This window comes from Ailuropoda melanoleuca, chromosome 2, assembly GCF_002007445.2.
Source record: "Ailuropoda melanoleuca isolate Jingjing chromosome 2, ASM200744v2, whole genome shotgun sequence".
In the NCBI taxonomy this organism is placed as follows: domain Eukaryota; kingdom Metazoa; phylum Chordata; class Mammalia; order Carnivora; family Ursidae; genus Ailuropoda; species Ailuropoda melanoleuca.
The window spans coordinates 155,958,724-155,974,082 of NC_048219.1; the positions used below are offsets into that span (position 1 = coordinate 155,958,724).

At 36.2% G+C, this 15,359-nt stretch overlaps 2 protein-coding genes across 9 annotated transcripts in view; both read left to right on the forward strand.

The window, feature by feature from the left end:
• Positions 1-5,809, forward strand: part of PMS1 (PMS1 homolog 1, mismatch repair system component) — an 88,255-nt gene extending 82,446 nt beyond the window's left edge. For 4 of the 8 annotated variants that reach the window (XM_034654845.1, XM_034654850.1, XM_034654848.1 and 1 more), the window contains 2 exons: positions 1,839-1,999; positions 5,049-5,807. In XM_034654845.1, coding sequence (XP_034510736.1) covers positions 1,839-1,999; positions 5,049-5,213 — 326 coding nt within the window. In that variant the 3' untranslated portion in view covers positions 5,214-5,807. Of the gene's footprint in view, positions 1-1,838; positions 2,000-5,048 lie in introns of all 8 variants that reach the window. The other 4 variants (XM_034654844.1, XM_034654846.1, XM_019799066.2 and 1 more) reach the window with 3 other exon arrangements.
• Positions 5,810-7,132: 1,323 nt separating this feature from the next.
• Positions 7,133-15,359, forward strand: part of LOC117796474 (SAP domain-containing ribonucleoprotein-like) — a 47,053-nt gene continuing 38,826 nt past the window's right edge. Inside the window, exons 1-3 of the mRNA XM_034644375.1 lie at positions 7,133-7,188; positions 9,949-10,027; positions 14,785-14,837. Of these exons, the coding sequence (XP_034500266.1) occupies positions 7,138-7,188; positions 9,949-10,027; positions 14,785-14,837 (183 nt within the window). The 5' untranslated portion in view covers positions 7,133-7,137. The remainder of the gene's footprint in view (positions 7,189-9,948; positions 10,028-14,784; positions 14,838-15,359) is intronic.

Below are 15,359 nucleotides of genomic sequence, written 5' to 3' on the forward strand. Positions count from 1 at the left end.
TAGTGAGTTTGTTGTCTTGGACAAACTTTGGATAAGGAGTTTGCTAGCTGTCACAAAACATCTTTGAATGATAAGGACATTTAAAAGAGAGGAGGAATACATCTGACTTTGAGGGAAAAGATTCTGAATGTGATCCTAAGAATTTTTCTTGTTCATGGGAATAGTTTTTTGTTCTACATCAATAAGAATTCCGTATTTTAAGAAGTGAAAACTTGTCATTCCACTTACTCTTTTGAAGTGTTTTCCCTGAAAACTGGGAAGCATTTCACAGAATCTTATGGAAAATTCTTGAAAATTTATTGTTACAGGGTTCCAAATGTCTATAAGTTTCCCATATCAGAATTTTGCAAACATGGTGATTAAAATATTGCTCAATTTCCTTATCTGTTGCCAAATACTAACCCATATCCGCAAGTTAATTCTGTGAAATGTGTATGATTTTCCAGGGCAAATGTTGTCACTATTAGACTTTTCAGTCTAATTGTACTATAAAAGGTGAAGAACCAGCAATAGTGAAAAGTCCCTGGGCTAATATTTTTGTAATTTCCTTATCTATATATGTAAAAAGATGTGGACTATAATATTCTGCTTCTTCCTTTTTGCCTGTGTAAATCCTGTTTCAGGTCCCATTTAAGTTCCCCTGGTTGCTCAAACTCTCATTTTGTCTCCCTTGACAAAACTCTCTGTTTTATTCCTTAATGCTTGATTATAGATCTTCTAATACTCTCCAGTTGTTTCCAGGGATGCCTGCTCTGTTTAGTGTACCACCATTATATCTTATCCAGGTCAAGGAAGTGATCTTAACTGGAAGCAGATTAGGGACAGGATCACTGACATCTCAGGATCTGAAACTCTTCAAGCTACATCACTCCTCTTTTTTTATTCGTCTGTTGATAGCTGCTGTTTACCCAACATTGAACTGTCTCATTTTCTTAATTCTAGGTAACATGGGTGGACTTAAATATTAAGAACACTGTTACGCAGATGGAGCCAAAGAAGTCAAATATTTGCTATTTTGCAACATCTTAAAATGCATTCTAAAGCCAGATTTGATCCTTTGAAATTTATGGTGTTATGGATATTTTACCCCATTATATAGCTAATCATGTAGATGATTTTTAGTTTTATTTTAGTCACTAAATGATTTAAAGTAGTTTGATAAATAATGTCAGTTTTAAATATTATTTTACTAAAATATTTTGAGTAAACATTACTGTGTAAACAGTATTTCATTCCCTCAAATTAGTAATATATTAGTAAGTTACTATAGTGGTAATCATTTTGCAATATATAAGTGTATCAAATCAATACTATGAATACCATAAACTTACTCAGTGTTTATCAATTATATCTCAATAAAACTGGAAAAAAATAAATTACTATGTGAGTATTTTTATAATTTGTAAGTTAAAATAATCATAGAAATAATTCAGGCCTTTAAATTAGTATTAAACTAGTAGAACAGAATTTGAACAGCAGCGGTTGTTAAAACGTTTAGACCAGTTTTATTTTAATAAATATCATGGGACTCCATTTTCTCTCCAAAGTAAGAAATGTTCTAAACAAATGTAGGGAACAGAAGTGCAATAACTAAGATTAAATTAAATGATATAAAGCACATGTGGTGTCTATGAGCACTTATGACTTAATGTGAAATCCTATGGGAAATTATTATTTGTTCTCCAGCTAAGGAACAAAACTTTGTCCTGACTATATTAAATTCTAAGGAGGGTTCACTAAGTGTTTTAACAGTGATTTTGTTTTTAATAGATATTTTCTGGAATATAATTTAAACAAAACTAACTATCTACATGTGGTTTTATTTATTTTTCTTTTAGGCGTTTCCATTGCTGAAGACTACTTGGAAATAGAAGAAATGGCTAATTGTCTCCCATTCTATGGAGTGATGGACTTAAAAGAAATTCTTAATGCTATATTAAACAAAAATGCAAAGGAAGTTTATGAATGTAGACCTCGCAAAGTCATAAGTTATTTAGAGGTATGCATTATTAGGTTATGTAGGTTGGTTATGTTTTAACATACTTAACTGTTTCTTATTAAAATAGTAAGTTTTCAAAATAGTAAAGTTTCTATAAGGTTTATTATCTGTTTGTAAGAAGAAATACTAAAAAAGAAAAAATTTCATATCATAGACTGGTTGTAGTAAACTATCATGGATCCTTACTTTAACATTATTTCTTGAGTGCATATTGAGGAAGAGCCTTATGCATGAGACCCTTTATAGTGAAGTTCTTTCTGATTTTTTTTTTTTTTTGGAGAAATTTTTCCGATTTTTAAGAAGGGATATAAGATTTCTCCATCTTTATACCAAATACCTGTCTATAAAGAAATGCAGTGGGATTTCAATCACCAATCTCTTCAAGGGCAAAAAGGGAAGAAAAGTGAAAGATGTATTATTGAATAAAAGGAAATTTTAGTTTCCTAGGAATATCTACCACAAATGAGAAATGTAACAGTGGGTTAAAAAAATAAGTTCTGAAGTAATATGGGTTGGAGGAAGATTATAAGGTTTTGAATGTCCAAGTATAGGATAGTGATTGGGAAACAATAGTGAGTGTCTCCATGTTTGAAGTTCTATTCCTCAAGTTTGGTATTACTTCAAGAACAAACCTGAATGTAAATGAGATTTGTTTTCTCCCTTTAAAAAAAAAAAATGGGCTATTTTTGTTTAGACTATAATCATGATGTGCCCACTGTATTCTGAGGGTCAGACTTCAGGAAAGTCCACTTTTTACCCTTTCCAAAGATTGTTATTCAGTAGATTCTGTAAGTCCTTCAAGAGCTTTGACCTATGGAACTTCCTAGCCTATTGTGGGAGCAATTTAACACTGAGTTTCTAATGACTTCAAAGGAATCTGTTCTTCTGAAGGAGGTAGTATAAACTTAAATGAAGGTTGAAGGAGTTTGAGGGTAGTGTTTTGTGTATTGAAAAACCACCTGGGAAGAAATATGATTTCAAAAATAACAAAAAAAGGGGTTGGGATTAGATATAAATATTTTTACTAATATTATGTCTCTCATTACATTAAGTCAGTTGTGGATTGATTGTTATAGAAGAGAGTTTAGGAAAAAAAGAGAACTTCTGTAAGATCTAAAGGAGGGGCACCTAGGTGGCTCAGTTGGTTAAGCGAGTGCCTTTGGCTCAGGTCATGATCCCGGAGTCTCAGGATCGAGTCCCACATCAGCCTCCCCACTCAGCAGGGAGTCTGCTTCTCCCTCTGACCCTCTCCCCTCTCATGCTGTCTCTCACTCTCTCTCTCAAATAAATAAATAAAATCTTTAAAAAAAAAATCTACAGGAATACTTCCATTTAAGGTCAAGCTGAATAAGATAATCAGAAATAAAGGTAGGAGAGTAAAAGAAAAAACAGTAGAGGCGTAGATATAAAGGTCAAGGAATAAAAGAAATTTAAAAATGAGAAAGTAGTATCAGATTCTTTATAGGGTAATAGTTGCTTGAAGACCATCTGGTATGGCTGCTAGATAGCCGTGGTAATAGAAAAGTAGTCCAGATGGAGGACTTGCCAGTGGCTTAAGAGTGGGGCAGTGGTGAAAAAGAGTAGGCAGCAAGTCATATGGTGGTGAAAAGAAGAAAAGAGAGATTAGCTTGTCTATGTTGTTGGTGGAAAAGACTGACATATAAGATTGGAAAGCAGATGTCCAGAAGAGGCAGGAAGGAAGTTGGGATAACAATATAAGTTTTAGAAAGGAGAAACTTCTCTCAGTCAAGAGCAGACGAGAGGGAAGGTGGAAGTAAAAATATTTTGAGGTAAACTTGAGAGAAGCCATGTATGATACATGTGATGAAGGTGTAGAAGAAATTATCTACTGAGAATGAAGAGGCTGGGGAGGCATTGGGGATTTGAGCGTAGTAGAGAAGATCTGAAAATAAGAGCTGTAGGTATTGTAAGAGAAGATTGATTTAGAGAAGACTAAGATGTCCAAATGGCATGGAGCACTCATAAGAGCTAATATTGTTATTGGATCTAGTCAGGATAGTTTGGTGATTTTTCCAACAGTACATGATACAGTTTATCCAAGTATAAGGATTACAAGATGCATACGGTAGAACAAGGGGGTGAGTGAACACATTTGAACCCACAATGTATACGAGAAACTGTGTTAGGTTCTAGAGGAATATAAAGATGAATTAGGTTCTCGTAGGATCAAAAAGGAATACAGAAAACTAGAAATAGTATCCTTAATGTCTTACTATCTGTGCCTTAAGTAGGGAAGGATGACAAGAAGGGTGCTGATGGGGCAGAGCAATAAGGAGGGACTGAGGAGATTAAAGGTCAAAGTGAAGAAAACAATAGGTTTAGTTGGAAAGGAGTAGGATGTTTAGAAAGATAATGGGAGAGGGTATGTGGTTAGAATAGTAGGCTCAAGTTCTTTGAAGTACAGTTTTTTTAAATAAATCTTAAAGGAAGCCAGCTTTGCTAATACTATTTACCCCTAAATGCTCAGTGTTTCCTATCTCAGAAAACAGCATCACTGTACCAAAAATGTGGACATTATCCTTGATTCTGTATCCTTCATAATTAGTTCATCAACAGGCTTTGACTCTACCTCCCATTCATCCGTTCATGTCAGGACTCTCTCTGTCTCTATCTCTTTTTTTTAGAGAGGGAGAGAGAGGTGTGGGGAGGGGGCGAGGGAGAGAGTAGGCTCCATGCCTGTGTGGAGCCCAACATGGGGCTCCTCCATTCCATAACCCTGAGATCATGACCTGTGTTGAAATCAAGAGTTGGACACCCAACCACCTGAGCCACCCAGGCGCCCCACAATTTTGTCCTTATCTGTTTTGTTTATCTGCACTAGAATATAAATTTCACATAAGCAAGGATGTTTGTCTTACTCTCCACTGTGTGTAAAACCTACAGTAGCGACTAACACATAGTTTGTGCTTAATATGTGAGTGAATGAATAATAAGAATATAATCTATTTTTGCCTTCTTTCTTGCCAGGAATAACATGTTTTCTGCTTCAGGGTATATCATGGTAAAACATATGGCTTTCTCTTCACAGGGAGAAGCAGTGCGTTTATCTAGACAGTTGCCCATGTACTTATCCAAAGAGGACGTCCAAGACATTATCTACAGAATGAAGGACCAATTTGGAAATGAAATTAAAGGGTGTGTTCATGGTCGCCCATTTTTTCATCATTTAACCCATCTTCCAGAAGCTACCTGATTAAATATGTATAAGAAAATTTGTTACTATTGAGATTGATTTCATAATAAATAATAGGAGTCAGTTTTTAAACCATCTTTGTACTATCATGTGTTAAGTATTTTATAAGTGAAGCTTCACTGACTTGTATATTTAAAAAATTTTTGAAAACTTAAACCAATGTCAGCTATTCAATTTATTCTCAAGAACCAGCCTTCATTATAATTATTGGTTGTAAACTGCAAACTGAAAATACCTAGTATTCTTGGGTGGTTGATTTACTAAGGGCTGTGGATTGAATTGTGTCACCAAAATTCATATGTTGAAGTCCTAACCCCCATTGTGATGGAATTTGGAGATGGGGCCTTTTCAGAGGTAATTAGGTTTAGATGAACTCATGAGGATAAGGGCCCTCATGGTGTGATTAGTGCCCTTGTAAAAAAAGACATCAGAGCTTCCGTTCACTCTCTTTCCTTTTCTCCCACCAACCTCCATGTGAGGATACAAAGAGAATGTGGCACTTTATAATCCAGGAATAGATTAGGAATAAAAAAAAAAAAATAGATTAGGAATAGTTTCTGGTTTCTCACCAGAAACCAAGCATGCTGGCACCTTGATCTTGGACTTCTAGTCTCCAGAACTGTGAGAAAATAAATGTCTGTTGTTCTTTTAAGCCACTCAGTCTGTGTTATTATGTTATGGCAGCCTGAGTGGACTGATGCACTGGGTCAGTCCTGTGCAGAGAGCAATTAAAGACTGAGCTGGTAGATATCTGACAGAAGTTGTCCATGTTGTTTAAAGTAGGATGGAGAGAGAGAGTGGGAGAGAGTGAGAAAATGAAGTTTAGAGGAAGAAAGTTTAGCTTTCAAAATCCTGCCATTTACCTCTGTTTTGGGGTAACAGAAATGTTGGGCTTTGAGGTCAACATTTGTCAGAGAAAATGGGAAGATTCAGAGATTTAACAGAAAATTTAGGTTAAGATTATTCATCGTGTCCTTTAAAAAACTAGGTCCCACACACCGTGCACCAAAACACTTGATTTACAGAAAGTTGAGACATGTTTAATGGATATATTTGTTTTATAAAGTAAGATGTGTTATACTGGATACACTATCTCCATACTCAGTACTATCTCCCATAATTCTCAAGAAGTTTTCAATTCTTAACGAACCTTGTTTTGTTAAGATACAAATTGTGATACCTGGAATTCTACCTGAAGCCAGGCCTTTTTCTCCCTGACAACATGATCCTTTACCTATAACTTAAATACTGTATTTTTTCCATAATCCCCTTTGAAAGTTTGGAACCCCTCTTTGGGAGACATTCTGAGTCTCTGGGTAAATTGAGGAAGGAGAAGCCCACAGAGATATAGAAGATAACGAATTTGCATCACACATTTGTGCCAGTGCCAAGCAAAATTTAGGATTCATTTTCTAGCTGGTAACAGTCAGTTGTTGCAAGAGATCCTACAATGGCCTTTCTTTGCAGACTTGGATTGTGCCCAATCAGGCTAGTAGTAATGATGGCAGGTTTGCTATTTGCTGGATACACAATGCACTTAATTAGCTTGTATGATCTCCATTTAATCTTAACAAATTTAGGATTGTAGGTACTATTGAGACTCTATCCCTAGAACTCCTGTTCTTTACCACTGTTACACTGCCTGGCATGAGAAATAGGCCTTGTAGAGTTGTTAAGGCCAACAAAAGTATTTGGGGGCAAAGAGAAGTACCGAACGCTCCCCGGCACCACTGTAAGGAATCCTAGCTCAACTTTGGGCAGCAGCATTTTCTCTAAGGGAGTTTGGTGGGTGGGGTCCGGGCTCGTCTGAGGCCCCGCCTCCTGGCTTCATAGGAGGTCGCGGAAGCCTCGCCCCCGCGCTGCCCTGGCTGCCCTCCCCATCGCCCCACAAGCCCTTGCAGCAGCCGTGGCCCCACGGGACAAAATGGCTGGAGCGGGCGGCAGCGACGGTGAAGCCCTGGTTCCCAGGATGGAGGTAACGGCCACTGTAGTTGGGGAGGCTGGCACTGGGCTTTAAGGGTGAGGGGAGGAGATCTAGAGAGAGAGAAAAGCCTACCTTAAATTGCCCCTTTTTCTCAGTTGGCTGGGGAGAGGGGGCACTCACAGGGTGTGGATTCTCCAAAGTGCTCTTGAGACCCAAGGGCCTAATTTAGCATCCCAGCCGTAGCTACAGCACAGAAGTGACGCCAAAGCCATGCGGAGGCGAGGCCTACAGGCCGCCGACGTCGGACCTTTTGCCTTGAAGGTAGCCATGCGTGGTCCAGCAGTGCCTACGAAGTTCCGTTTATTTAACCTACTGAAAATGTTAGGCCTTAATTCCGATGGACAGGGTTTTGTCGTTACTTACACTGGCTATTTGATTCTCTGTGATCTTAATCCAGATTTTGTGCCTGGGATTGTAGGAATTGCAATCCATGTCACCAGCAGCCTGCATTTCTTAACTAAACATATAAATATGACCTATTTATTGGGCACCCAAATGTTGACCCACTAACTTAAAAACCAGAGTTGCCAAGCAAACTAAAATACCAATAATGATATTAAGGTATTTAAATGAATTAGACTTGTTGGAATTGGAGCATTCTACATTGATTATGGCAAACCAGTGTTGGTGGATTCATAGTTAATAAAAGGAGCCTTTGAGGTGATCTAATCCGAACGATTTTACAGATGAATAAGTAAGTGATTTGCCTCAGTGCCCACAGATGATCTAGTACTCTACTAGTTCTACTTCAGATGTTATTACCATAAACAAAAGCAAGGTAAGTACTGAAAGAATAAATTTTACTGCAAAGCCAAATTTTAAAAAATGACTTGATATTGTCAATTACTTTATAAGCCTGAATAAATAAGGGCTAACTGTTACCTTAGTCCGGATCTTTTGGTTGATCTCACCTAAATTTAACAAATTTTTAATCTTCAAAACCTTTATTGTTTTCAGTAATATTAGCAACACACCACTTAAGTCTCAGCACTGCTGTCTTGAGATTGTTTTCTCTTATTATTTATTATACTTTTTATTCCTCCTTAAACCATTACAAATTAATATAAAGATCCTTTCTCTAGTTTTTAAAATCCTATCCCAGTGGTTATCAAATTTGAGCCACACTGATTTGAACCACTGTCCTATCCTGTATCAAAGTTCCCCCAACAGTCTCAAATCCATTTCTTTCAGCTCATTATTTTTCATCTCTGCAGTGAAGATGCTAAACTTGACCCCCAAGTGCACAATCATTTCTAACAGTCCATAATTTTGTTTCTTCCTATTTTGTCTTGAACATTCATTAGCAGGACCTGGAATAACCTCTTTTCAGTTAATTATTACTACCTTACTGTTGACCATACTTAAGTGCCTCTGACTAGGCCACTTTTTCCATAAAATCTTTTAAACTATAGATCAGTGGCAGGGGGAGGAGGGAGTAGATTTCTTCCACCTTACTCAAATGGGACTAGAAATCACTAAAACAAACCCCTCCATCTCTGCTTTAGTTGTATATTACTTTCTTCATTTATTCAGTAACATGGAGTGTCACACTCAGTGCTAAACACAGACTATAAAGACATTTTTTGCCCTCTAGAGGAGAAAAACTATTGCAATATAATATGAATGTTAGGAGGGTATGTAGTATGTACTATGGGAGCATAAAGGCGCACCCACTCCAACTTGGAGAAATCTATGGAAGAAACTAGTAAGCTGAATCTTGATAAGAAATTATCTGGGAGAAGAAAGAAGGGTATTTCAGGCAGACGGAATAGCATGTGTCAGTGTATTGATGAATGCAAGGAATTCTACATCATTGGATCTTGAGTAAGCGGAGGTTGGATTAAAATAATAGGCAGTACATTGTTCATAAAGGGTCTCAGGCCTCTAAGGATTTGGAATTATTTTTTAAAGATTTTATTTACTTATTTGAGAGAGAGCTCACAAGCAGGGAGAGGGGCAGAAGGAGAGGGAGAAGCAGCCTCTTTGCTAAGCAGGGAGCCCCATGACCCTGGGATCATGCCCTGAGCTGAAAGCAGACGCTTAACCAACTGAGCCACCCAGGCGCCCAAAGGATTTGGAAAATTTTATCATAAGGACTGTGGAAAGCCATTAAAATTTTTAAGCAGGGAAGTACACAGTAAGGTTCAGAAGACTTTAGCCAAGTTAAAAGCAGATAGAACAAGTTAGCAGGCTACTTAAGAATTCAGACAGTGTGAGTGATCCAAATGGAAAGAGATAAAGGCTCTGTAGTTTTGGATAGAGTCTATTTGACAGGTATCGAGGGCCTTGTAGCCTTGTGGGCGATTTCAGTTTAGATTCTCTGAGATGATGCCATAATAGAATTAAAGTGGAAAAGAAGTCTCTCCTCATTTGGCTAATTTATGGTGATATCTGATTACTAGAAGAATAGAGCCTCGTTTGCCTTTTTTCTTTAATAAAAAGTCAATATAATTGCAACTAATTCTTTTGAGTTTCTCACAGACTAGGAAAATAATTCAATATCTTTTTAGAAAATTATTAAATCAGATGTTTAAGTTATAATCTAGGCTTGTATCTGGGGCCTTTAGGAACCAACCTAAAGTTTCTAGCTGTTCCTGAAATGAAATAGTTTTATTCATAAAGGACTTCGGTGTTCAAATATAATTTCCTAGCAAGACAAAATAATGGTGGCAAATTAAAAATTATCTTTAATGTTGAACTTATTTGATTTTTAAGAACTTTCTTGTAGGCATTTTATATTTTATAATTTAGATCATAGAAATGAGTGATGAGTTAAGAAGAAACAAGCAAGAAATTGTGAATGGATTGAACATATTTTTGGAAGAAAATGGTATGTTCTCAAAAGTTAATTTCATTTATTTAAAAAGGACATTTTTGGTTTTAAATTTGCTTTCATTTAATTTAAAGGCTTTGGTAAATAATAGCAAGCTAACTTGCAAGACAGTGATGTTGTCCTGCCTACAAATATATTTTAAATAATTCACTAATAATAGCAAAAACATTTCCATGTGTCTTTATATATAACTAGCTAAATGTACATAAGGTACTTATAATCTATTTTCAAGTTCTTTGCACCTTTTTGGGTCTGTCTCCTTAACTTCCCTAGTTATGTTAAAAAAAAAAACTGTCATAGATCAAACATTTTCCCACATACATAGGAATGATCCTTGATGTCCCAGATAAAAACAAGATTTCCACTCCACACAAGTAGTTTCTAACTTGTCAAAGATTTTATAGGGGCAGTCAAGTTTTAGCTGTTTTTTCCACTTAAAACCAAGGTTAAATATACAATACTTCTTTGCTCCAGAGTTGGAAGAAGGATACTTCATCTTTTCTAGGTTTCTTCCTATGATGAGAAGTTTGAGGATACCCTGTGTATACTAGTGTATGAGTATGGTCCAAGTCAGCACTGCCCAAAACTTTAGTGTGCATATGAATCTCTTGGGCATCTTGCTAAAATATAACTCTGCTTCAATAGTTCTGGGGTAGGATCTGATATTCTGCATTTCTGACATTTCTACTGGTTCAGGAACCATACTGGGTTAACAAGAATACACATATAATCCTTTGGCCAAATGCTAGGTTCTTGAAATAGAATACAGATACATTTTTAATATAAACGTTTACTGAAAATCAAATAATCAGAATTATGAGTCTGTTTATGGTTCTCTTTTCTCAGTTTTCATTGAGAAGTTAGGTTTTCTTAAGGGACACCATTCTTTATTTAAGAAGTTGGATTTAGGGGTGCCTGTGTGGCTCAGTCAGTTGAGCCTCTGGCTCTTGATTTTTTTTTTTTAAGATTTTATTTATTTGTCAGAAATAGCACAAGCAGGGGGAGCAGCAGCAGGCAGAGCAGGCAGAGGGAGAAGCAGGCTCCCTGCTGAGCAAGGAGCCCAGAGCAGGACTGGATCATCACCTGAGCCGAAGGCAGCCGCTTAACCGACTGAGCCACCCAGGTATCTTGGGCTCTTGATTTCTGCTCAGGTCATGATCTCAGGGTCCTGAGATTGAGCCCTGGAGCCCTGCCTTGGGCTTCGCTCAGCGAGGAGTCTGTTTCTCTCCCTCTTCTCATGTCCCTCCCCCACATGCACACACACTCTCTCTCTCTCTCTCAAAAATAAATAAGTAAATCTTAAAAAAAAAAAGTTGAATTTATATATTCTCAAGAATGTTACTGAGGTACCTGACTCCGAAATGTCCACCATCAGTTCTTACCTTCTTGTACCCACAACCATTCCCCCATTAAGAGGTGGAGACTATTCCTCTACTTCCTTAAATCTGGGCTAGTTTATGATTACCTTGACCGTTAGATTATAACAGAAGTGACACTATATGCCTTCCAAGATGAAGCAGCTTTCCTCCTGCAGCTTTCCTCCTGGCTGCCTCTCTTGAAACAGTTTCTCTGAGGAAGTCAGTCACCTCATAAGAAGTTCTTCTACCTTGAGTCTGTTAGAAGAAAGCACAAGGTAGCCAGGTGGAGAAAGATGCTTGACTACCTATCCCAGTTGTTCAGCCATCCTAAAGCTCAGGTGCCAGACATAAGGGAAGATGCCTTCAGATGACTCCAGCCTTAGTTGCTATTTGTTACAACTATATGAAATACTTAGAGAACCGCCCCAGCTGAGCTCATCAACCTCCAGGACCATGAAAGATAAATTGTTAAATCACTAAGTTTTGATGTAGTTTATTATACAGAGATAGACAAACAGAACACTTACATTATGCCAATTTGAGATGGTTTATTACTAAAATGTCATGTTTTTCTTGGAGAAAATGATCAGTATAGGAGTTGGAAATTCATCTGAAATTTTCATACAAAAATATTCTAGTTTTTTTTAAAATATAAATTTATGAACTGTCTCCCATTTTCCTTTTCTTTTTTCCTTTTTTGAAAAGATTATTTATTTTAGAGAGTGCACGTGTGAGCAGGGAGGGGGCAAAAGGAAAGGGAGAGAAGCAAAATCCCCACTGAGCATGGAGCCCAACTTGGGGCTCAGTCCTATGATTCTGAGATCATGACCTGAGCTGAGATGACAACCTGAGTCAAAATCAAGAGCCAGACACCTAACCAACTGAGCCACCCACGCACCCCACATTTTATTTTCTTCTCATGAAAATGTTCTAGCATTAAATAATTTATATTTTAAAAAATAATTTATATTTAAGTCATTTTATGATTATGCCTTTGAGACTGGAGATAATATTACTTTTGAGGATATTTGAAGGTCTGATTTTCAGCTCTTCCGCATAATCACTAGAATTTTCCATTCTTACCTGCCTGTGTTGTCACCTATCCATGGGATCAAAGTATGAGTGAGAAAGAGATTAATAATTTTTACTGAATATTAACTTTTCTTTTATCTTTGATTCATGCTCTTATTTATCTATTGTTCCCCAAAAAAGTTTCTTAAGGGCAATCTCCTCTGGGCTTTACCTCTTTCATAAAGAATGATTTTAGTGACATTTTAAAACTTACTCAAATTTATTCACTCACTCTGTTTTTACCAGACATCTATCAAAACCACTTTGGGGAATTCAAGACATAGAAGGATTCAAAATTTAATAAAACATAATATCTGCCTTCAGGAAGATTTAGTCTATTAAAAGAGAATAGTCCACAAATAACCCTGTTAGAATCAACGTTGAATGAGAGGAATAAAAATCCAGGTTCAGAATAAATGCAAATCACATCAGCAAGGGTGATATATTCTTCATGAAGAATATTGCACAACTGGGCTGTGGGGGCTGGGAATTTTTCTTGTTTTGTTGTTTTGTTTCTCAGGTTTCTTGCATGTGTTTTGTTCACTTTATTTTTTTCACACTTACCATTTTTAATGAAATATTTTCACATTCTTCCATCATAGTTTATGTAATGTTGAGTGTACTTTTAAAAATAATTTTTATTCAATTTATTTAAACTTAAACACAGTAACCCAGTACCCCCCCTCCTCCAGCCTCTACAACCACCAATTGGCAATCTATCAGTTTGTGTTTTAAATTCCACATTTAAGAGATCATAGAATGACTGATTTCACTTAGCATCATACCCTCTAGGTCCACCCATGTCAAAATGGCAAGTGTCACAAATGTTTTTTTATGGCTAAATAATATTCCATTGTAGATCTATACCACAGTGTTTTTTTTATCCATTCATTCATCAATAGACACGTAGGTTGTTTCCATATTTTGGCTATTGTGAATAATGCTGTGGTGAACATGGGGTGCATATATCTTTTCAAATTAGTGTTTTCTTTCTTTCTCTTTCTCTTTTTCTTTCTTTTCTTTCCCCTTTCTTTCTTTCTTTCTTTCTTTCTTTCTTTCTTTCTTTCTTTCTTTCTTTCTATACCCAGAATAAGGATTGCTGAACCATATGGTAGTTCTATTTTTAATTTCTTGAGGAAATTCTGTACTGTTTTACATAGTGGTTTTACCAATTTACGTTCCCATGAACAGTGCACAAATGTTCCCTTTTCTCCACATCCTTGCCTGTGCTTGCTATTTCTTGTCTTTTTGACAATAGCCATTCTAACAGGTGTGAGGTGATATCTCATTGTGGTTTTTATTTGCATTTCCCTAATAATTAATGAAGTTGAGCATCTTTTCATGTACATGTGAGCATATGTCTTCTTTGGAAAAATATCTGTTCAGATACATTTTTAATTTGTTTGCTTTTTGAAGGAAAAAAAATTGAAACAGTAAAGAAAATGTGACTTGATCGCTGTTTATTTCCAAAAAGGATTTGCAGTGGATACAATTAAAAAACAAAATGAGATCAAAACCATTAACATAGAGAAAGACATTCAAATTAAATAGTAAAAGAATGTGAAAGAATACAGAAAAGACAAGATAAAAATGCTCTCTAGGTGGAGAGCAGCAGCCAGAGTCAATAGGAAGAAAGGAAGAAACCCTAGGTTTGGAGGGAAACTTTGTTTGATCACTACAAAAGTTCTTTCCTCATTTTCTCCTTCTCACTCATAGCTTATAGGACTCTTACCTGTGCTTGGGCATCCTTCTGTTGTTGTTTTTTGTTTTTGTTTTTGTTTTCAAAACAGTGAAGTAAACCCTAAACTCTAGCACTTGTGTTTGTCATTCATTCAATGCTTAGTATAATTAGTATTAAAGTCACTAAGTATTGTAATCTTTCTTACATATAGTTTTACCTCTGCTTCTCTTTATCACTTAGCATGCAGAGGCAATCTATAATTATCTGTATATTTGAATGATAGCATTTTATTTAGCACTATTTCCTTTTAATTCCAAATCTGCAAATACTGACTCACCAGTACTCTTATTCTTCATTCAAAGGAGGGTCACAGGAAATAAGATTAGAAATTCTCTTGGAAACAGATTTTGAAGGGCCCTGAATATCAGGCTAAAGATTTTCTTTAGTAAGAGCAGCTAAAAGTTTTTAAGAAGAAAAGTAACATAATCAGAATTGTGCATTAAGAATATTAGTTTAAAACATGTTGAAAATGAATTGAAAGGAGTAAGGAAGGTTAGTTGAAAAAGATCACACTGCTAAAATTCCATTTACGTTATGTCTAAGTGTCTTAGTCATCTTATTTTCGTTGTGTTCATTCAACATAGAAGAAGAAGAAGTTTCTTTAGAAGAGCTTGAAGAAGAATTTGACATTCTTGAGGTATAAAAATATATTAGTTCTAAACGTAAATTCAAAGTAAATTTTAAAGCATATATTTTTATTTTCCATTTTTCTGTCTAATATTTGCCAGTAAAATGTGTTCATTAGTGACTTTGGATGATGATCAACCATACTTAACAAGAATGTTGAGTTTATGGTGCACATGGACAAAAAGATGCTTTAAATTTATTTAATTTGTCTTCATTTTCATAACAGCAAATATTCTGATGTGTTGCCTTGGGAGGAAATGTATATTTTGTTATCCTTCTCTATAGATTTTGTGGGTTTCATGTCCTTATTACTGTCTCTGTACTTTCTCTGGATTCCCTCGGGGCCTAAGTATTTCCAGATAACTTCTTGGTTGTTTTTTCTTTCTCAACCACAGATTACACTTCCTTTTTCTTAATGTGGTTGATCTTGGCCAAGTGTTAAAAAGGATTAGATTGAAAGGGTTTTTTATCAATGTGAATGATATAAAGATACATTCTGTCATAGACGGGGGGGGGGGGGGGGGGGGGGGGG